This window comes from Babylonia areolata, chromosome 27, assembly GCF_041734735.1.
Source record: "Babylonia areolata isolate BAREFJ2019XMU chromosome 27, ASM4173473v1, whole genome shotgun sequence".
Classification (NCBI taxonomy): Eukaryota; Metazoa; Mollusca; class Gastropoda; order Neogastropoda; family Buccinidae; genus Babylonia; species Babylonia areolata.
The window spans coordinates 40,927,978-40,951,337 of NC_134902.1; the positions used below are offsets into that span (position 1 = coordinate 40,927,978).

Consider the following 23,360-nt stretch of genomic DNA (forward strand, 5'->3'; position numbering starts at 1 on the left):
GTTAAGATCTCATGGTGTGTGGAGAGGGGCAGTCCACATGCCAGTCTCGCAGAGCATGTGCAACAGGGATCGGCAGTGTGCTGAGCTCAGCGGCGTTCAACATCATCATATGACACACCTGTTTGGTTTGTGTTGTATGCTTAAGCTGGTACAGCAAGCATGTCCACTGAAACATGCTGAGGTATGTGATATTGCTAGGGATGTATTTTGTTTTTTCATTACGTTATGGCAAGGAATGGCATCCCTGAGCTATCTATTTAGCTACATAAATGGCACGAATGTCATGCTCATGTGCATTATGTGAATTTTGTGCTATGTGAATATTTTGTTGATTATACTATGATATAGTTACAAAGTTCGTACCTTTTTTTTTTCATGTAGAGTAAATGATTCGTCAATATTTTGTCGAATTAAATTAGTTAATATGTAGCCGTGTCCCAAGTGGTTCTAATAGGGTACGGCACAAAAGACTTAACTAAATATGATTAATTGAAGGATAGACAAGATCCCACGCACAGGCCAGGAACATATAGAGGCCAGTCACAAATGGGTTTTTCTATTGTTTTATTTACAATATTCTAAAAGAAGAAGACTAAGAAGAAGAAATAATGAGAAGAAGACAATGCTAAGAGAAGAACAAAAAGAGAAGAAGACTAGAAGAGAACTAGTCTAAGAGAAGACTAAGAAGAAGAAGACAGTGCCTGGAATGACACAAACAAATGTCATAAGTACAACATGTCAACACAAGTGAATAGTAAAGCACATGTATACATTTTACATGGAAAGACTATCACTCGGGTTTGGGATACGCAACAACATAATGCATATGTGTGAAGACCAAACGCTGACATCAAATGACATTTCTAATACATTTAAATAGCTCAGTTAAAGTGATTGAAACAATTAATCCAACACTATCTTGTAATCACAACAGCAGAATACTGGTGGTGGTGGTGTGTCCATCGAGATCGATGATGACCATCGTTGTCATCCAGATGGGGGATGGGGGATGGGGGGAGGGTGGTGGTGGGGTGGGGGGAAGGATGCTCATGAATCTATCTGTGAGTGCGCAGATGGCTGAATAGTCCAATCTGTGCACGAAATGTTCGCTGACAGTTGGGGCAGACAAAGACAGGCATATCATTGTCAGGGAGCTTGTTTGCCCGTGACTTTCTGGCCTGTCTCTTCTCAACAGCTGCAGCAGTCCTGTTGGCCTCACACAACCTGGCGCCTTTGTGCACAGCAGCGCGCCATTTGTCACGGTCCACTGCAGATTCCTCCCAGGAGTCAGGGTTGATATCAAACGCTTTCAGAGAGACTTTTAGAGTATCTCTGAAGCGCTTCTTCTGACCTCCGTGTGATCTCTTCCCTTGTTGCAGCTCGCCATAGAAGAGCCTTTTGGGCAGCCGATGGTCTGGCATGCGCGCCACGTGTCCAGCCCAGCGAAGCTGGGACTGCATCAGGATGGTGAAGATGCTGGGAAGGGTGGCTTTTGCGAGCACCTCTGTGTCAGGGGTCTTGTCTTGCCACTTGATGTTCAGTAGCTTCCTGAGGCATGTTGTGTGGAAGTGGTTCAGCTTCTTGGCATGTCGTTGGTACACTGTCCAAGTTTCGCAGGCGTACAGTAGTGTGGGGAGAACTACTGCTCTGTAGACCTTTAGCTTGGTCTCAAGACTAATGCCTCTTCAGCAGAATACTACATACCTCTTAGAGTACTGAGCACACTGTAGCAGTACAATTGATATCAGCATGTAAAATAATACATGAATAATAAACAAGATAATAGAATCAGTGGCTTTGATATTATACTGGCAAACCGATAGACCAGATAGTAAGTGAAGCACCATCATGGTTTAACCATTAAGTGGTGAATGAACTTTACGCACTCACTAGAACATTCTGGAACAAACTACTAGTGTCCAGAGACGTCACTGACTGTGACGTTAAGAATCAAATGGAACACCGCTACGAGCATATGACGACATGGCAATTTTCTAGATCAATCATAGCCGAGCTGTGACTAACATGTCAAAGCAATAACTGAACAAAGCATTAACTGAACAAAGCAATAACTGAACATACTCATATGAACACAAGTACTGTGTCGAATAATACAATTTACAAATCAACACATTCTACACACTAGTACTTACAGCGATACGTAGCGAAGTGTCACTGTTGTGAGAACACACCCGACACACTGCCCGCGACACAGCAAGAGACAAAGAGAGCAGGTGCTGGCCACGGCTGGCTCGGGTGTGGAAGTGACCACTCATCACCCGCTCAGCCAATTTATACAAATTAGGCGAACTACAAAGACAATCACGTGGGCTGCAAACCAGATCGTCACTAATCTGAAGAAATCTGATGAGAACTGTGCTTGTTACAAGGTGTTCAGTAACAGATTTCTAAATGATTCCTGAACCGATTTGCATCGGATAAGTTGCAAAAGAAAGAGCTCAACGCCTACTTTATAATGAGTGTAAAATGAAGTGTTGATTATTTAAGGTGAATTTATAATCTTAATTTAAGTCACCTGAACAGGGTCAGTTTTAACGAGCTCGTCGCTGAAAATTACAAACTGCGTTAAATCAGTTTCACGTAGGCAAACATAAATGGAATAGATTTAAAGATGGAATTAAGACGATTCTGCCAGTATATAATACTAGTAGTTTACTGATCTGACAAAAGAGCTATTAATTAAATACTGTGGAACAGAAACACAAGTTTGCTCTCAGCCAATGACGTATCGCGACGCGACACTGGTCGAGCAGTCAGCAGGTGGTCTGGCCAGGACAAAATGATGTAAGCAGAGTGACGTCACATATTCTGTGCAAGGGTTAGGAGGGAAAACGTCGTCTGCTCTGGCTTGTGCGTGAATAGTGTTGGAGCAAGCATAGCGCGCTTGGTCACAAATAAGTATAGAGAAAAGAAAACGTGAATTATGGATAAATATGAAGTATTATTTTGCGCAAAAGTCATACCTATTTTAATGTGTCATCTTTGCCACTTTGCTCAGTGGAGCAGAGCTCTTGTGTGTCTGTGTGCGGTACTCAGCCATTGCCATTTCAACCAGCTGATCTCTTGGACTGTGGTTCCAAATTATAATGTATCTTATTCATTTATTACATTTCTTCGAAAAATTATATTGACTATACATACTGGAATAGATAAACTGATGAATTTATTTATTTATTGGAAACGTTCCCAACAGTTGGCTAATGGCACACTGTCTGAGGGGTGCACATGGACATGCAAGGGCAGGTGAAGCTTTTGCCAGGCACTAATGCCGGTGCAAGTCTGCCATGCAGGTTTCCGGTTTCATGTTTTTGTTTGGCTTCCTTTTATTTGGAGAGGTTGGTGCAGTGGACGTGCTGGGGATGGTTGGTGCAGTGGACGTGCTGGAGGTTGGTGCAGTGGACGTGCTGGGGATGGTTGGTGCAGTGGACGTGCTGGGGATGGTTGGTGCAGTGGATGTGCTGGGGATGGTTGGTGCAGTGGACGTGCTGGGGATGGTTGGTGCAGTGGATGTGCTGGGGATGGTTGGTGCAGTGGATGTGCTGGGGATGGTTGGTGCAGTGGATGTGCTGGTGATGGTTGGTGCAGTGGACATGCTGGGGATGGTTGGTGCAGTGGATGTGCTGGGGATGGTTGGTGCAGTGGATGTGCTGGTGATGGTTGGTGCAGTGGACATGCTGGGGATGGTTGGTGCAGTGGACGTGCTGGGGATGGTTGGTGCAGTGGATGTGCTGGGGATGGTTGGTGCAGTGGATGTGCTGGGGATGGTTGGTGCAGTGGATGTGCTGGTGATGGTTGGTGCAGTGGACATGCTGGGGATGGTTGGTGCAGTGGATGTGCTGGGGATGGTTGGTGCAGTGGATGTGCTGGGGATGGTTGGTGCAGTGGACATGCTGGAGGTTGGTGCAGTGGATGTGCTGGAGGTTGGTGCAGTGGACATGCTGGGGATGGTTGGTGCAGTGGACATGCTGGAGGTTGGTGCAGTGGACGTGCTGGGGGATGGTTGGTGCAGTGGACATGCTGGAGGTTGGTGCAGTGGACGTGCTGGAGGTTGGTGCAGTGGACGTGCTGGGGGATGGTTGGTGCAGTGGACATGCTGGGGATGGTTGGTGCAGTGGACATGCTGGAGGTTGGTGCAGTGGACGTGCTGGGGGATGGTTGGTGCAGTGGACATGCTGGAGGTTGGTGCAGTGGACGTGCTGGGGGATGGTTGGTGCAGTGGACATGCTGGAGGTTGGTGCAGTGGACGTGCTGGGGATGGTTGGTGCAGTGGACATGCTGGGGATGGTTGGTGCAGTGGATGTGCTGGAGGTTGGTGCAGTGGATGTGCTGCAGGTTGGTGCAGTGGATGTGCTGCAGGTTGGTGCAGTGGACATGCTGGGGATGGTTGGTGCAGTGGACGTGCTGCAGGTTGGTGCAGTGGATGTGCTGCAGGTTGGTGCAGTGGACATGCTGCAGGTTGGTCCAGTGGATGTGCTGCAGGTTGGTGCAGTGGACATGCTGGGGATGGTTGGTGCAGTGGATGTGCTGGAGGTTGGTGCAGTGGACATGCTGCAGGTTGGTGCAGTGGACGTGCTGCAGGTTGGTGCAGTGGACATGCTGGGGATGGTTGGTGCAGTGGATGTGCTGGAGGTTGGTGCAGTGGACGTGCTGCAGGTTGGTGCAGTGGATGTGCTGGAGGTTGGTGCAGTGGATGTGCTGGTGGTTGGTGCAGTGGATGTGCTGGAGGTTGGTGCAGTGGACGTGCTGGAGGTTGGTGCAGTGGACATGCTGGGGATGGTTGGTGCAGTGGATGTGCTGGAGGTTGGTGCAGTGGACGTGCTGGAGGTTGGTGCAGTGGACGTGCTGCAGGTTGGTGCAGTGGACATGCTGGGGATGGTTGGTGCAGTGGATGTGCTGGAGGTTGGTGCAGTGGACATGCTGGGGATGGTTGGTGCCCAAGTGCTGGAGGTTGGTGCAGTGGATGTGCTGGAGGTTGGTGCAGTGGATGTGCTGGAGGTTGGTGCAGTGGACATGCTGGGGATGGTTGGTGCCCAAGTGCTGGAGGTTGGTGCAGTGGATGTGCTGGAGGTTGGTGCAGTGGACGTGCTGGGGGTGGATGGTGCAGTGGACGTGCTGGGGATGGTTGGTGCAGTGGACATGCTGGAGGTTGGTGCAGTGGATGTGCTGGAGGTTGGTGCAGTGGATGTGCTGGAGGTTGGTGAAGTGGACATGCTGGAGGTTGGTGCAGTGGATGTGCTGGAGGTTGGTGAAGTGGACATGCTGGAGGTTGGTGCAGTGGATGTGCTGGGGATGGTTGGTGCAGTGGATGTACTGGGGATGGTTGTTGCAGCGGATGTGCTGGGGATGGTTGTTGCAGCGGATGTGCTGGGGATGGTTGGTGCAGTGGACGTGCTGGGGATGGTTGGTGCAGTGGACGTGCTGGAGGTTGGTGCAGTGGATGTGCTGGGGATGGTTGGTGCAGTGGACGTGCTGGAGGTTGGTGCAGTGGATGTGCTGGGGATGGTTGGTGCAGTGGACGTGCTGGAGGTTGGTGCAGTGGATGTGCTGGGGATGGTTGGTGCAGTGGATGTGCTGGGGATGGTTGGTGCAGTGGATGTGCTGGAGGTTGGTGCAGTGGACGTGCTGGAGGTTGGTGCAGTGGACGTGCTGGGGATGGTTGGTGCAGTGGATGTGCTGGGGATGGTTGGTGCAGTGGACGTGCTGGGGATGGTTGGTGCAGTGGATGTGCTGGGGATGGTTGGTGCCCAAGTGCTGGAGGTTGGAGGAGACGTCAGGAGAGATGCGATGCAGGATGTGCTACGTGTTGGTGGGAGATCAGTGGCCACCAAAGTTATGCCACTTAAAAAACAAAAATTATAGAAAAATTAAGTTTGGGTGTCAAGCCCAGTGATGTGAAAGGTATTATCCAGCCAGTGCCAAGGGGTAACTGAGAACAATGTGTGGCTGCAGAGAGAGAAAATAATCCCATAATATCCCAATCCCAATCTGTGGTTGCAGAGAGAGAAAATAATCCCATAATATCCCAATCCCAATCTGTGGTTGCAGAGAGAGAAAATAATCCCATATCACAATCCCAATCTGTGGCTGCAGAGAGAGAAAATAATCCCATATCACAATCCCAATCTGTGGTTGCAGAGAGAAAACAATAATCCCATAATATCCCAATCCCAATCTGTGGTTGCAGAGAGAAAACAATAATCCCATAATATCCCAATCCCAATCTGTGGTTGCAGAGAGAAAACAATAATCCCATAATATCCCAATCCCAATCTGTGGTTGCAGAGAGAAAACAATAATCCCATATCACAATCCCAATCTGTGGTTGCAGAGAGAAAACAATAATCCCATAATATCCCAATCCCAATCTGTGGTTGCAGAGAGAAAACAATAATCCCATAATATCACAATCCCAATCTGTGGCTGCAGAGACATCATTCATTATCTTTTGTCTATTGTTTTACTTTGAATTATAATTTTATGTGTATAATGGCAGCTGACGAATGAAAACGTGCTGTCTCTGTGATATAACATGAAATCTGAAGACAATCTACTCACTTTGCAGTGAATGTGGAGGTTCAAACTAATGTTATTCATGTACTCCGTGTCTGCTTTGCAATAGACACTGTGTATACAGCTCCAGGAATTTAGGACACTAAAATAGGACTTTACACACAAACACATGGATAACCAAAATTCAGACAGTACATGGACACTTAGTGAATGCATGTGGGTCAGAATAGAGAAGAGAAAACTACTGACCACAAGCTCCGTCAGGAGAAAGGGACGCTCCAGTAGAACAGCCCAAGTCAACGGTGTATGAGGTAGCATTGACATCAGGAGTGATGATGACGTCATCCACCGTGACAGTGAAGAGAGACTCTGTGTCATTGAGAGCAATCATGGCAGCTGACTGGTCCACCATTGAGAACACACGGACAAATTCTTCCACTGTTGCCCTGTCACCTGTTAAAAAAAATATTTGTAATAATGTTAACAACAACAACAGCAATAAGAAGAGTAAGAACTTCAAGACGTTCATGTGACTCTCTTCATCCAATATAGGCCATGTAGAATAAAAATAGCTCAGCCACTTCAAAGACACTCAGTAGCAGGATACCACTTTCAAACCCTGTAACTGGCCACAACAAATCACTCAGTCATGGAGCCAGACTGAGGGAGCGTGTCGCCTCTCCTCAAAGTCAAATCACCGAAATGAATGATCATTGACTGGTCCCAGTCTTCCCATGGGTCCCAGTCTTCCCATGGGTCCCGGTCCCAGTCTTCCCATGGGTCCCAGTCTCCCCATGGGTCCCAGTCTTCCCATGGGAGCCAACAGCAGAATCAACACTGGAATGGGGCCGAAATTTCCACCTCTGATGGGGCTCTACCCTGTGTCCTCCCAGTCCTCAGTCTACGAAGATAACCACGTCGCCAGGGTGACTGCCTCTCAATCCCCATCAATATTATCGTCATCTGACACATGACTCAACTTGTGACACTGACAGAGCAACTGCTGAACACTATCCACTGCATAGCTGCCAATAAAACATGCATGAAACATGATTCTCACTACACAAATGACTTATTTGCAGAAAATCTTTGCTGAAGTCAAATCCTAAAACCTGAAGATAAGAGGCAAAGTCTTTATGGCTCATGTGTGATTCCTGTTGCATAACAGCAAAAAACAAACAAAACAAAAACTGGAAAGAACTGATTTTTTCCTATTTCAAGGCCAGTTTTGCTGTCGGCAGACCAGATTATTTCCAGAGAAAATGAACTTGCAGACACATGTACAGACACCCGAAACACAGGATTATTACATCGATTCATGGTGTGTGTAAAGACACACGTACAGACACCCGAAACACAGGATTATTACACCGATTCATGGTGTGTGTAAAGACACACGTACAGACACCCGAAACACAGAATTATTACATCGATTCATGGTGTGTGTAAAGACACACGTACAGACACCCGAAACACAGGATTATTACATCGATTCATGGTGTGTGTAAAGACACACGTACAGACACCCGAAACACAGGATTATTACACTGATTCATGGTGTGTGTAAAGACACACGTACAGACACCCGAAACACAGGATTATTACATCGATTCATGGTGTGTGTAAAGACACACGTACAGACACCCGAAACACAGGATTATTACACTGATTCATGATGTGTGTAAAGACACACGTACAGACACCCGAAACACAGGATTATTACATCGATTCATGGTGTGTGTAAAGACACACGTACAGACACCCAAAACACAGGATTATTACATCGATTCATGGTGTGTGTAAAGACACACGTACAGACACCCGAAACACAGAATTATTACATCGATTCATGGTGTGTGTAAAGACACACGTACAGACACCCGAAACACAGAATTATTACATCGATTCATGGTGTGTGTAAAGACACACGTACAGACACCCAAAACACAGGATTATTACACTGATTCACGGTGTGTGTAAAGACACACGTACAGACACCCGAAACAGAATTATTACATCGATTCATGGTGTGTGTAAAGACACACGTACAGACACCCGAAACACAGGATTATTACATCGATTCATGGTGTGTGTAAAGACACACGTACAGACACCCGAAACACAGAATTATTACATCGATTCATGGTGTGTGTAAAGACACACGTACAGACACCCGAAACACAGAATTATTACATCGATTCATGGTGTGTGTAAAGACACATGTACAGACACCCGAAACACAGGATTATTACATCGATTCATGGTGTGTGTAAAGACACATGTACAGACACCCGAAACACAGGATTATTACACTGATTCATGGTGTGTGTAAAGACACACGTACAGACACCCGAAACACAGGATTATTACACTGATTCATGGTGTGTGTAAAGACACACGTACAGACACCCGAAACACAGGATTATTACACTGATTCATGGTGTGTGTAAAGACACACGTACAGACACCCGAAACACAGGATTATTACACTGATTCATGGTGTGTGTAAAGACACACGTACAGACACCCGAAACACAGGATTATTACACTGATTCACGGTGTGTGTAAAGACACACGTACAGACACCCGAAACACAGGATTATTACACTGATTCATGGTGTGTGTAAAGACACACGTACAGACACCCGAAACACAGGATTATTACACTGATTCATGGTGTGTGTAAAGACACACGTACAGACACCCAAAACACAGGATTATTACACTGATTCATGGTGTGTGTAAAGACATACATACAGACACCCGAAACACAGGATTATTACACTGATTCATGGTGTGTGTAAAGACACACGTACAGACACCCGAAACACAGGATTATTACACTGATTCACGGTGTGTGTAAAGACACACGTACAGACACCCGAAACACAGGATTATTACACTGATTCATGGTGTGTGTAAAGACACACGTACAGACACCCGAAACACAGGATTATTACATCGATTCATGGTGTGTGTAAAGACACACATGAGCAAAAAGTGAGTATATATTTTAACTTGTTCACCAGTTGAAAAAATATCAGAACAGTTTTGAATCTGGTATGGATTGTGTTTCTGATGGAAATTTCACACACTGATAACACATCAGACTAGTTACTAATCAAAGGGAACATGCAGATACATTCGCCAGCTTGCCGCTTTTACCTTGACACAAAGTATTTGTAACACATTCCTGTCATCCACGGTATTCTTACTGCTCCTTCCACAAGACATTATGTGGCTGTCTGAGTGCTAGTCTTTTGGAATGTACAATAAACCATGGTCTCATGTGCAGCATGCATTTAGCGCACGTAAAAGAAGCCATGGCGGCTGAACAGTCATCCCTGACAGGATCCTGCAGAAAAATGCACTGTAGTGGTGGTCTGGTGTAGCTCACAACAGCTGAAGTGAAAATCACTTTAAAGAAGAATCAAGCATCCGTGTGGACATGAAGAAAGGGACACACACACACACACACACACACACACACACACACACACACAAACACACACAAACAGCAAAAAGCCATCATCATCCAGAAATCACCTACTTTCAGCCGCTGAAAAACTGGGCCCAAAGTCTGCCGTCAGGTTGACCATGACCATGATGGTGTCTGCACTCCGTTTCCTTCGTGAACTGCCAGAGGAGGGAGTGTGACAGCGTTCCCATGTGCTGATCTGGCACTTGTTGTGGCGGACACACAGCAGGCCGTTCAGGTTGTGGTGGATCTGGTCCTTCACTTGGTCTGTCCGGTCACACGGGGCACCAGGCAGGGTAACAGAGGTGGAGGTGGAAGCCACAGATGGTGTTTTGATGGCTACAACAACAGGTATCGTGACATCATGTACTTTGAAGGACATGAACGGTCACCTGTCTTCAACAATGGAATGACTTTCACTCTTTGAAACACAATTCAAATTCAAAATACTTTATTGTCTGCTTCAACCAAAAACAGAAAATTTTCTTTAGGCTCACTTAAAATAAAATGCCCGTCAGCAAAAATCAAAGAGAAAAAAACAAACAACTGACACACCCTTCACTTATCACCATGCACACATCAATTATTATGTAAAAAGAAAAACATGTGGGTAAGATACTATTACATTATGATGTAATAACCGTGTGTGTGTTGTGTGTGTGTCTGTACGTGTGCATGCATCGTTTTGTGCGTTTGCACGCGTACGCACATGTGTGTGTGCCTGTGTGTCGAGCGTGTGTGCACATGAACGCACGCACGTATGTGTACGTTTCAATCATTATAAAAAGGAGGAAACAACCCTGGTCAATGCAAAGGTTACATATGTTCGTCCAAGTGTCTGTTATTTCTGAAGGTTACATATGTTCATGTCCAAGTGTCTGTTATTTCTGAGGCAGCTATTTAAAAAAGAAATCCATCTAATTCATCTACATCTTCTGTGTGAGACTGCTTCACTATCAATATTCTGAGGCAGCTATTTAAAAACCAAATCCATCTAATTCATCTACATCTTCTGTGCCAGACTGCTTCACAATCAAGATTCTTAGGTGTACAAAAATCATTCAAATTTTGGAAGTTGTTATTTTCCCCATACACCATCAGTTATCAACTGTTCGGCAATATATCTGAAGTAATCATAATATCATATAGATATTGTGATGTGGAATATCATTCATTAATCAATTTGTTGATGGAGGTCAAAATAGATTTACAGTTGCTTTTAACTGCTAATAAGTAGTTTCACTGATGTTAACTTGTTTCTCCGTTTATTGAAATCGTTATGATTTTCCGCTTTAGAAGGCCAAACTTTTGCATCATTTTTCAATTTTGTTGTGGGAGAAGGTGGAAGAATGGTGAAGACACACATCTGCCAATACAGTGTCCGTGAGGGTCTGTGTTCCATCTTCGTTCTAACCCTTTATCCCAAGTTTGACTGGAAAGTTGAACTGAGTGTTCTAGTCATTCCAATGACACCATAAACCTTGGTCCCTTGCGCAACACGCTCTCCGTGAGGGTCTGTGTTCCATCTTCGTTCTAACCCTTTATCCCAAGTTTGACTGGAAAGTCGAACTGAGTGGTCTAGTCATTCCAATGACACCATAAACCTTGGTCCCTTGCGCAACACGCTCTCCATGAGGGTCTGTGTTCCATCTTCGTTCTAGCCCTTTATCCCAAGTTTGACTGGAAAGTTGAACTGAGTGTTCTAGTCATTCCAATGACACCATAAACCTTGGTCCCTTGCGCAACACGCTCTCCGTGAGGGTCTGTGTTCCATCTTCGTTCTAGCCCTTTATCCCAAGTTTGACTGGAAAGTTGAACTGAGTGTTCTAGTCATTCCAATGACACCATAAACCTTGGTCCCTTGCGCAACACGCTCTCCGTGAGGGTCTGTGTTCCATCTTCGTTCTAGCCCTTTATCCCAAGTTTGCCTGGAAAGTTGAACTGAGTGTTCTAGTCATTCCAATGACACCATAAACCTTGGTCCCTTGCGCAACACGCTCTCCGTGAGGGTCTGTGTTCCATCTTCGTTCTAACCCTTTATCCCAAGTTTGACTGGAAAGTCGAACTGAGTGGTGTAGTCATTCCAATGAGATCATAAACCTTGGTCCCTTGCGCAACACGCTCTTCGCACACTGTGAAAGAACCCATGGCAACAAAACAGTTGTCCTCTGGCAAAATTCTGTAGGAGTACCCCACTCTACACAAATATAATATCATAGGCACGCACTCAAGGCCTGACTATGCACATTGGGTTATGCTGCTGGTCAGGCATCTGCCTAGCTGATGTGTAGCATGTATGGATTTGTCCGAACACAGTGGTGCCTCTTTGAGAAACTAAAACAGAAACTGTGGGCATAGCATATTACTTACATCTGACTGGCAATAGCAACACTAAAAACAGCAATATCGAAACACCAGAAGAAACATTGAATATAAACCTCGCAACAATAAATCATACTCCATATGCGTGTCCATATGAACAGACAAATAACTTGGAAGGCTAAGTATAGTGAGAGGTCATTCTATATACTATGAATCTGTCACTGTGAGTGGTCACTGTATTTACTTTGAATCTGACACTGTGAGTGGTCATTCTATATACTTTGTCACTGTGAGTGGTCATTCTATATACTTTGTCACTGTGAGTGGTCATTCTATATACTCTGAATCTGTCACTGTGAGTGGTCATTCTATATACTCTGAATCTGTCACTGTGAGTGGTCATTCTATATACTATGAATCTGTCACTGTGAGTGGTCATTCTATATACTCTGAATCTGACACTGTGAGTGGTCATTCTATATACTTTGTCACTGTGAGTGGTCATTCTATATACTATGAATCTGTCACTGTGAGTGGTCATTCTATATACTCTGAATCTGTCACTGTGAGTGGTCATTCTATATACTATGAATCTGTCACTGTGAGTGGTCATTCTATATACTATGAATCTGTCACTGAGTGGTCATTCTATATACTATGAATCTGTCACTGTGAGAGGTCATTCTATATACTATGAATCTGTCACTGTGAGTGGTCACTGTATTTACTTTGAATCTGACACTGTGAGTGGTCATTCTATATACTTTGTCACTGTGAGTGGTCATTCTATATACTATGAATCTGTCACTGTGAGTGGTCATTCTATATACTATGAATCTGTCACTGTGAGTGGTCATTCTATATACTATGAATCTGTCACTGAGTGGTCATTCTATATACTATGAATCTGTCACTGTGAGTGGTCATTCTATATACTCTGAATCTGTCACTGTGAGTGGTCACTGTATTTACTCTGAATCTGACACTGTGAGTGGTCATTCTATATACTATGAATCTGTCACTGTGAGTGGTCACTGTATTTACTCTGAATCTGACACTGTGAGTGGTCATTCTATATACTTTGTCACTGTGAGTGGTCATTCTATATACTTTGAATCTGTCACTGTGAGTGGTCATTCTATATACTTTGTCACTGTGAGTGGTCATTCTATATACTCTGAATCTGTCACTGTGAGTGGTCATTCTATATACTATGAATCTGTCACTGTGAGTGGTCATTCTATATACTATGAATCTGTCACTGTGAGTGGTCATTCTATATACTCTGAATCTGTCACTGTGAGTGGTCATTCTATATACTTTGTCACTGTGAGTGGTCATTCTATATACTCTGAATCTGTCACTGTGAGTGGTCATTCTATATACTATGAATCTGTCACTGTGAGTGGTCATTCTATATACTATGAATCTGTCACTGAGTGGTCATTCTATATACTATGAATCTGTCACTGTGAGTGGTCATTCTATATACTTTGTCACTGTGAGTGGTCATTCTATATACTCTGAATCTGTCACTGTGAGTGGTCATTCTATATACTATGAATCTGTCACTGTGAGTGGTCATTCTATATACTATGAATCTGTCACTGTGAGTGGTCATTCTATATACTATGAATCTGTCACTGTGAGTGGTCATTCTATATACTCTGAATCTGTCACTGTGAGTGGTCATTCTATATACTCTGAATCTGTCACTGTGAGTGGTCATTCTATATACTATGAATCTGTCACTGTGAGTGGTCATTCTATATACTATGAATCTGTCACTGTGAGTGGTCATTCTATATACTATGAATCTGTCACTGTGAGTGGTCATTCTATATACTCTGAATCTGTCACTGTGAGTGGTCATTCTATATACTATGAATCTGTCACTGTGAGTGGTCATTCTATATACTATGAATCTGTCACTGTGAGTGGTCATTCTATATACTTTGAATCTGTCACTGTGAGAGGCCATTCTATATACTATGAATCTGTCACTGTGAGTGGTCATTCTATATACTATGAATCTGTCACTGTGAGTGGTCATTCTATATACTATGAATCTGTCACTGTGAGTGGTCATTCTATATACTATGAATCTGTCACTGTGAGTGGTCATTCTATATACTATGAATCTGTCACTGAGTGGTCATTCTATATACTATGAATCTGTCACTGTGAGTGGTCATTCTATATACTATGAATCTGTCACTGTGAGTGGTCATTCTATATACTATGAATCTGTCACTGAGTGGTCATTCTATATACTCTGAATCTGTCACTGTGAGTGGTCATTCTATATACTATGAATCTGTCACTGTGAGTGGTCACTGTATTTACTCTGAATCTGACACTGTGAGTGGTCATTCTATATACTTTGTCACTGTGAGTGGTCATTCTATATACTATGAATCTGTCACTGTGAGTGGTCATTCTATATACTTTGAATCTGTCACTGTGAGAGGTCATTCTATATACTATGAATCTGTCACTGTGAGTGGTCACTGTATTTACTCTGAATCTGACACTGTGAGTGGTCATTCTATATACTTTGTCACTGTGAGTGGTCATTCTATATACTTTGAATCTGTCACTGTGAGTGGTCATTCTATATACTATGAATCTGTCACTGTGAGTGGTCATTCTATATACTTTGTCACTGTGAGTGGTCATTCTATATACTTTGTCACTGTGAGTGGTCATTCTATATACTTTGTCACTGTGAGTGGTCATTCTATATACTCTGAATCTGTCACTGTGAGTGGTCATTCTATATACTATGAATCTGTCACTGTGAGTGGTCATTCTATATACTCTGAATCTGTCACTGTGAGTGGTCATTCTATATACTATGAATCTGTCACTGAGTGGTCATTCTATATACTATGAATCTGTCACTGTGAGTGGTCATTCTATATACTATGAATCTGTCACTGTGAGTGGTCATTCTATATACTATGAATCTGTCACTGTGAGTGGTCATTCTATATACTATGAATCTGTCACTGTGAGTGGTCATTCTATATACTATGAATCTGTCACTGTGAGTGGTCATTCTATATACTATGAATCTGTCACTGTGAGTGGTCATTCTATATACTCTGAATCTGTCACTGAGCTTTGCCATCTGCGATCACAGCGCTCGTATCATCCTTGTTGATCCATACAAAATCAATGGTGTTCATACTGACTTGTCCTAACATTTGAAACCCAATATTGTTTACCCTGCTTTCACTCTAAATGTAGTTTGTATGCCTTATGAAGTTATCAGTGTACATTCATTACCGTTAACCTCAACCACTACCCAATACATTCAGAAGCAGAAAGAAGTGATACTTGATAACTATCTATCTCACCACTGACGAGATCATTAGCTGTGTCAAGAGACACTTGTTACAAAGAATAGCATACTGCGACCTCGAAAAGAGGCACTATGTCAGCAAACACATGTTTAAACTAGTATCTAAGAATGAAAAACATATCGTTAAGATAGATGACATGTTGCAAGAAACAAAGGAGTCTTATAAAAATATATATGGTGAGTAGGAAGTAATAGACATTTAGCTAGAAAAGTATGTCCATATTTCCCCCAAATTAAAACAGACTGAAGCAAACTCAACAGAAGGCACAATAACATTGAAACGGGCATCACAAGCACTAAAAACACAAAAAAACTTCCTTCTACAATTTTTTGTTCTGGAAGCAACTGGGCGGTTTTGTAATACATTCTCTAAATAAAGGGTTTAAGAAAAAAAAGAAAAAGATGTCCATTACACAGAGAGAAGGAATAATGATTTGCTTACCATAAGCTGATACACCCAGAGAATATCTTAACCCTTTCGCTGCCAGGAAAATAAAATTTAATTGAAATCTATTTGCCAGGGTTTTTTCACAAAAAACTGGTATAAATTTTCCAAAAATTCTGTGCTCTTTGTTATTGGAGAAAGACCCATAAAAGTATATATTGTCTGAAAGGTAAATGAATAAAGAATACAAAACACATGCTGTTTTCCCATTTTATATATTTTTAGTGACATGCTGTTGTTTTGAAATCAGTGTTTTGTTTTTTGTCACATTTTCAACTTGTTCATTACAAACATTAGTCAGGTAATTTGCACAAAAACATCATATTTTCTGGACAAATGGATATCTGCAAACACAAAATCATACTAGAACAACCACAATATATATATTTTTAAGAGATAGATACACAGTACATTGTGACTTCTCCAAGTGATAAGATGGATGTGAGGCCACGCCCCCTCAGTCTCCACCCCCCTCCTCTTCACCCCTCTCACACGGTCACTTGATTCAGTTCTCATCAGACCGCGTTGGCTGCGTGCCAAGAATATCGCTCTGCTGCTAATTCATCTTCTGTCGACTGCTAACATCTGTACAGCCGGCATCACTCACTGACAGTCGCATCTTGGCCACTCTCTTGATTGCTCCCTTTATTTTCTATCAGATCGTTCTATAAATGTTCATCACTATCTTCTCCTTCGAATTTATGCTTCAAGTCTTTCTGAGCATCAGCTAAAGAAAGAAATCTTGGTTGATTTAGTTCGTCATGATCGCATGTCTTGAGCATGGCGTCAGTCCGACATTTTGTTGAGCGAGCGAGGAGAGAAGTCAGGCAAACACTTGGACAGTGACCCAAACAAAACGTTCAAATAAGGGACTGCTTCATGACGTAGATGGGGTTTCTAGCTATGAATAGAATCTAGAGAGATTCCCCAGGCTAAAGCTACCACTATTTTTGTCAACGAAGTGAATGCAAACCAGGGAAAAGTCAGAATATTTCGATGACGAGTTATCTCATCATTGTGGCAGTGAAGCATACATGCTTGCCATGACGAGTTATCTCGTCATGCAGGCAGCCTAGGGGTTAAAAAACAAACAAACAAAAAAACAACTGGCGTCCCATATCGCTATTAAACATAATTTACAAAAATAATAGGCTTTTCTTCTACAGCAAATAGAATTAAAACAGTCCTTGATAAAGTTATTAATAAAGATCAAATGGGTTTTATCACAGGCAGCTGGAGTTAATTTAAGGGTTATATATAATACAATTTATTACCTTAAGGAAAAAAGTCTACCAGGACTGCTAGTTTCTACATACTTTGAAAAGGCTTTCGATCAGTTAGTTGGGAATATATGTATAAAGTTTTGAAATACTTTGGTTTTGGTGAAGATATTCAGCGATGGGTAAAAGTATTTTACACTGATACAAAGTCCTCAGTATAGGTTAATGGTAAAGAATATACAAGTATACGGACCGAACGAGGATGTAGACAGGGAGACCTACTCTCACCCTATTTGTTGAAGTGCAGAATTAACGGCTTGCAAAATTCATGAGAATAATATAAAAGGCATTATGATTTCAAGGGAAGAATGTAAAATTTGCCACTTTGCTGGCGATACGTCTTTTTTTTTTTTCTAGAAGGTGATAGAAAATCATATGAAGAATTATTTTAATAATTACAGAAATTTGAATCAATTTCAGGACTCAAATTTAATTATGAAAAAAAAAAATACAATGTATGGCTGGAAAATAAACGTAGTTATGATACAATCGTGTTTTATGATTTTTTTTTTTTTAAATCAGATTTAAAAATGAATTGGAATCCACCACAGTTTAAAATCTTAGGGCTCTGGTTTACTAATGATGTGCATACCAGTGATCTTGTTTATGTTGATTGTAGCTGACAACGTGTCACTAAGTTAGGTGAAGGCTGTGTGACAAGAGTGATAACGGTGAAAACCAGACTAAAGGGGGTGAAAGAGGTTGTATAGCTTTATATAACAGAGAGAGAGAGAGAGAGACAGAGAGAGAGAGGGAGAGAGGGAGAGACAGAGAGAGAGAGAGAGAGAGAGAGAGAGAGAGCACCAGCTCCCTGTGCAGCAGACCAACTCACGACGGCAGTACTGGATGGCGTGTTTGACCTCCTTGACCCCCTGTCTCTGGAAGTTCCACAGATATTCTGTCTCCTGGCCACACATGTACTCCGGGTGGATGACACTGCTGTAGCCCTGAGCACACGTCACCCTGCAGGTCAGGCGGTAAGGATCGGCTGTCTCGCTGCAGTTGAAGTGCGTGCCGTCCACCTCAGGTAAGACGCTGCACTCTGTAAGAGTAAGTGAACAGCAATAGTAGTTGTAGCAGTGGTAGTAGTGGCCATGGTAGTAGTGGCCATGGTAGAAGCGGCTTTGGTGGCGGTAGTCATGGCAAATATGAGAATTAGACAGTTGTTGTTACTACACTGAACTATCTTTTTAAACAAGAAAAGCAAGGCCTTCAAGACTCAATTGTGATACACACTTAAAGAAAAGAATTAAGAACAAGAATAATAATATCAACAAGAAAAACTTATAACAATTACTTTGTTGAAATGTGTTCTCTATTTGTCATTATACTTATATAAAGCTTTGCATTGAAAAGAAAAAAAAAAGAAAAAGAAAAAAGGCTTCAAAGCAGACCTGAACCACGGATGTTCAGTTCCAGAATGAGTGGTTAAAAGTGACATTTAAAAATTATCAATTAATCTTGTACTTTTAGCGGAATAACTCAACGACGGTAATGGAAGTGATAACGCCATTTAAATCATGTTATTTGGGTATATCTTGGGCATTTAATAATTTCTTTCAATCCAAGGTAAAGGAGACGTTCCCATCGCTTCAAACACACTGCAATATGTGTCCGTTTTTCTTTTATAGATCTGCAGAGATCCGTGTTTGACAACTCTTTACTGAGAAACTATGACACCGTCCATTCAATTTATCTTCTTTTTTTTCGCTCTAGTTAATTAAGTATCCGCTTAAAAACATTCATATGCAGTAAAAACGTCAACGCTTATTTAAGAAATTCTTTTAATTTGGTGGTAAAGGAGACGCTGCCATCGCGTCAGGCTTTTCAACATGTTTTGTCAAGATCTGCACAGACCATGCAGTGTAGACAATGTTGACCTTAACTCACTGTCCATTCAAATTTTCTTTTATGTTCATTCCAGTAATTCAGTGTCCACTTTAGAATATTCAACTGCAATAATTTTATTGTCCTTAAAAGGAGATGCTTGGTGTGGCCGCACACAGTCAAACCCTATATAGTACAAATTTCTCTCTATACATACATGTGAGAGTTTGTACTCCTTCCAGATAATGTTCATTGTCATGATAATGTTAGCTGCAGATTTGTTGTTCAAATTAAGCAAAATTGTATGTAATACTGTTATTGACACACCCTGTTCTCTCAAAGTGTTTATTAGAACAACTGTTTATGGGTATTGATGTGTGTGTGTGTGTGTGCGTGTGTGTGTGTCAGGTTGTGTGTGTGTGTCAGGTTGTGTGTGTGTGTGTGTATGTGTGTGTGTGTGTGTGTGTTGGGAAGGGGGGTATACAAAATTAAAAAATTCATTACAATTAATAAATAATGTAGCTATTGTGAAGCATTTGTCAGTGTTGTGTGTACTCCCTGAAGTAGTTTCCATGTTTGTTTCACTGGTTTTGGATGGAAACTGAATATGTATTTTCCAGATTTTGATTATATATTTTTGTGACTTTGATCACCTCAATGTGGAATTTGGTTACATGATTTTCTTTCCTTGACAAATATAACCTTATTGCAAGGGGGGTGGGGGGGGGGGGAAAAGAAAATAATAATGTAGTTCGTGTCACTGTATTTGTTCTGGTGTTCTTGCAACACCTGTGGGAAGTGCTGCGCATCCAGAATCGGCCTCTTCTCCCATATGAGGACACACACCCACAGATAAGCCTGCCTGTCTACTCATCCGTCGGACTGACGGGAGACTCCATCGATATTTGTTCTGTCAGAATTTGTATTTCTTTGCTTTTCATTGCAAACAAGAAAAGCGAGGTCATGGCTCCTTACAAAACGTTGCCTTTGTTCGGGCAGCTGCAATGGGGTAACATAGTTTTCGGGATACAGAACGACCATCAAGGAAATAAACCATTAATGATTCGGAAATAAGACTAAATTTGGGTGACGTACAACTTATCATTGGTATGACTGTGAAGATTTTTTTCCTTCTATGTTTTAAGCCAAATTTGGTATTGGCAGACAAAGTAATTCCAGAGAAAATGGCAATGTTAAAGTTTACCATGGACACACACACACACACACACACAAGTTTCAAGTTTTAATTATCCTTTCACTCCTACTGGAGTATGGAGGATTACTGCAAAATAATCTTTTCATGCCCAGAACAAACATTTCCAAATACACAACAATGTCACATAAAAGTTGAGAAAACACAAATGTCTTTTAAGTCCAAAAGCATAATTTGGCAACATTTGCAAATCTAATCATCTTACTTACAGCTTAAAATGACTTTTTTGCCTCCTTTGAGCGTATTACAAAAATTAAAAACCAATTTTGGAGACAAATATTTTTTAGGGACATATCTATTTCGTAACTGATCATAATTGGGACATTCCATTATAAAATGAAACTCATCCCCAATCACAGACATGTTACAAACCTTACAAAGCCATAACTCTCGTGGTATGCCTTTGTGTCTCTCTGTTTCTATTTCCAGCTTTTGATCACTACTTCAAAATCTGAAGAGGCTGATAACGTAATTATCAGGCATTTGACTTACATATTTTTCTCTACCAAATCCACTTTTGAAATTTCGATAAAACAAACATTTACTACTCGCCTCTAGAGCATGTCTCCATAGATTTTGAAAACTATCTCTCAAAGCAATGTTGACATTCTTGCAGAAAGATTCCCTCTCACACACACACAGAGACAACTGAACACCAGGCTATAACACACACTCACTTTGTTTACACAAGTGAGTAAAAAATCCTTCTAGACATTACACTGCTGATGAACAGAATTAGTAACATTAAAAAAGATACGCTGAAACCAAATCAAACAAATGTTCTGGTGAAAGTAGTGATGCCTACATACCTGGGCACACCAGCACATTGCACAGCTGGGTCTGGTTGGAGGATCCTTGGCAGGGCTGGCCCTCATTGGCTGGCACAGGGCTGTCACATGACCGTTCACGTGACTGAGTACCCTCACCACACGTAACTGAGCAGGGAGTCCACTTCGACCACAGTCCCCAGCCCCCATCAACTAGTGAGAGAGACAGTGAGAGAGACAGTGAGAGAGTAAGAGATATGTGCTCATAGATCAACATCACTGATGATACATTCTATTAACACAGATGAAGATAAATGGTTATGCATGTTTGCCATGTCAACACTCAGCAAAAAACTCTCTCCAAAACAAAGTGTCATAAACATAATTATGCAGTCATCCAGGTATGACAAGACAGACAAAGCAGTCATCCAGGTATGACAAGACAGACAAAGCATTCATCCAGGTATGACAAGACAGACAAAGCAATCATGGCCCACGTGCGATCCCAACAGACGGGCAACAAAAACAAAGAAAAGGAACAAAGGACCCGGCCAGCCCAGACCTGTGCCGTGTCTTACCAGGACATTCACTGCTGCTGCACACATCTGTTTCACTGTACAACCCACTGCACGGAGCGCCGTTTTGTGGGGCAGGACTGTCACACTGACGGACACGAGTTGTCTCCCCTCCTCCACAGGTGGCGCTGCAGCTGGTCCAGTCACTCCACTCACTCCACTCGCCGTCCACTGTCAACACAGGAGAGGGGAAAGGGGGCAAGTGGTCACTCTGGTTAAATATCAGCCAACAGAGGAGAGGGGAAAGGGGGCAAGTGGTCACTCTGGTTAAATATCAGCCAACAGAGGAGAGGGGAAAGGGGGCAAGTGGTCACTCTGGTTAAATATCAGCCAACAGAGGAGAGGGGAAAGGGGGCAAGTGGTCACTCTGGTTAAACATTAGCTAAGTAATGAAATGAGTCACTGTTCAAAATGCTAGTTAGAACATCTTTTCTTAATTCAAACAGTTTATTGTTGAAATAAATTATCAAAAACGTCTTTGCAGAGTTTCTGTCAATCAGTATCAGTATCAGTAGCTCAAGGAGGCATTACTGCGTTTGGTCAAATCCATATACGCTACACCACATCTGCCAAGCAGATGCCTAACCAGCAGCATAACCCAACGCGCTTATTCAGGCCTTGAGAAAAAATTAAAAAAATAAAAAATAAAAAAATATTTAAAAAAAGAAAAAGAAAAAAAAAGAAAAAAAAGAGAAAATAATAGATAAATACATAAAAATACTACTACTACTACTAATAATAATATTTATAAGGTGCAAAATCATGTTGAAGTCAACTCTAAGCGCACCAAAAAAAGAAAAAGAAAAAAGACAACAATGATAGTAGTAGGCCTCCTTCGGTCATGGCTGACCATGGATAGAGTATATCCGACCTAATGTCTAATTGGGCTGTCTGCTTGGACCAAGCAGCGTCGCCTGTGACTGTAGAGACCGATGCGAGAGAGACAGTCTCTGTTGCAGAGATCACATGTGTAAGCTGATGCTGGTCTGTTGGCTGCCGTCCCTTTTCTGCAAGTTCGCTTTTCTGTTGCAGCAGCTGACAGTTTGTCCTCACCAATCCGTAGCTGATTCTTGAGAGTGCTTCTCCATCTGTTGCGGTCATCTGCAAGGTCCTCCCAGGATCTCAAGCGCTTTCATGTCACGTTTGCAAACGTCTTTGTATCTCTGCTGTAGGCGGCTGATGCTTCTCTGCCCTGTGGCGAGCTCTCCATAAAGGATGTCTTTTGGGATGCGACCATCTTCCATGTGGCGAACGTGGCCCAGACAGCGCAGCCGACGCTGTCTCAGCATGGTATACATGGTCGGGAGGCCAGCGCGAGTCAGGACTTCGGTGTTTGTCACCTTGTCTTGCCAGGAGATGCCGAGTATGCGCCGTAGGCTTCTCAGGTGGAAGGTATTGAGCCTTTTCTCCTGACGAGCATGTGTGGTCCACGCCTCACTGCCATATAGCAAGGTGCTGAGGACACAGGCGTTGTATACAGCCATCCTTGTCTTCATAGTCAGCTTGGGATTTGTCCACACTCTTTGTGTGAGGCGGGCTAGCGTTGTGGCTGCCT

The 23,360-nt window shown here is 42.6% G+C and overlaps 1 protein-coding gene across 1 annotated transcript in view; it reads right to left on the reverse strand.

Moving 5' to 3' along the window:
* LOC143301165 (uncharacterized) overlaps positions 1 to 23,360 on the reverse strand; it is a 192,097-nt gene that overhangs the window by 19,528 nt on the left and 149,209 nt on the right. Inside the window, exons 28-32 of the mRNA XM_076615254.1 lie at positions 21,809 to 21,976; positions 21,273 to 21,443; positions 18,256 to 18,465; positions 10,082 to 10,348; positions 6,781 to 6,984 (exon numbers count right to left, since the gene is read on the reverse strand). Of these exons, the coding sequence (XP_076471369.1) occupies positions 6,781 to 6,984; positions 10,082 to 10,348; positions 18,256 to 18,465; positions 21,273 to 21,443; positions 21,809 to 21,976 (1,020 nt within the window). The remainder of the gene's footprint in view (positions 1 to 6,780; positions 6,985 to 10,081; positions 10,349 to 18,255; positions 18,466 to 21,272; positions 21,444 to 21,808; positions 21,977 to 23,360) is intronic.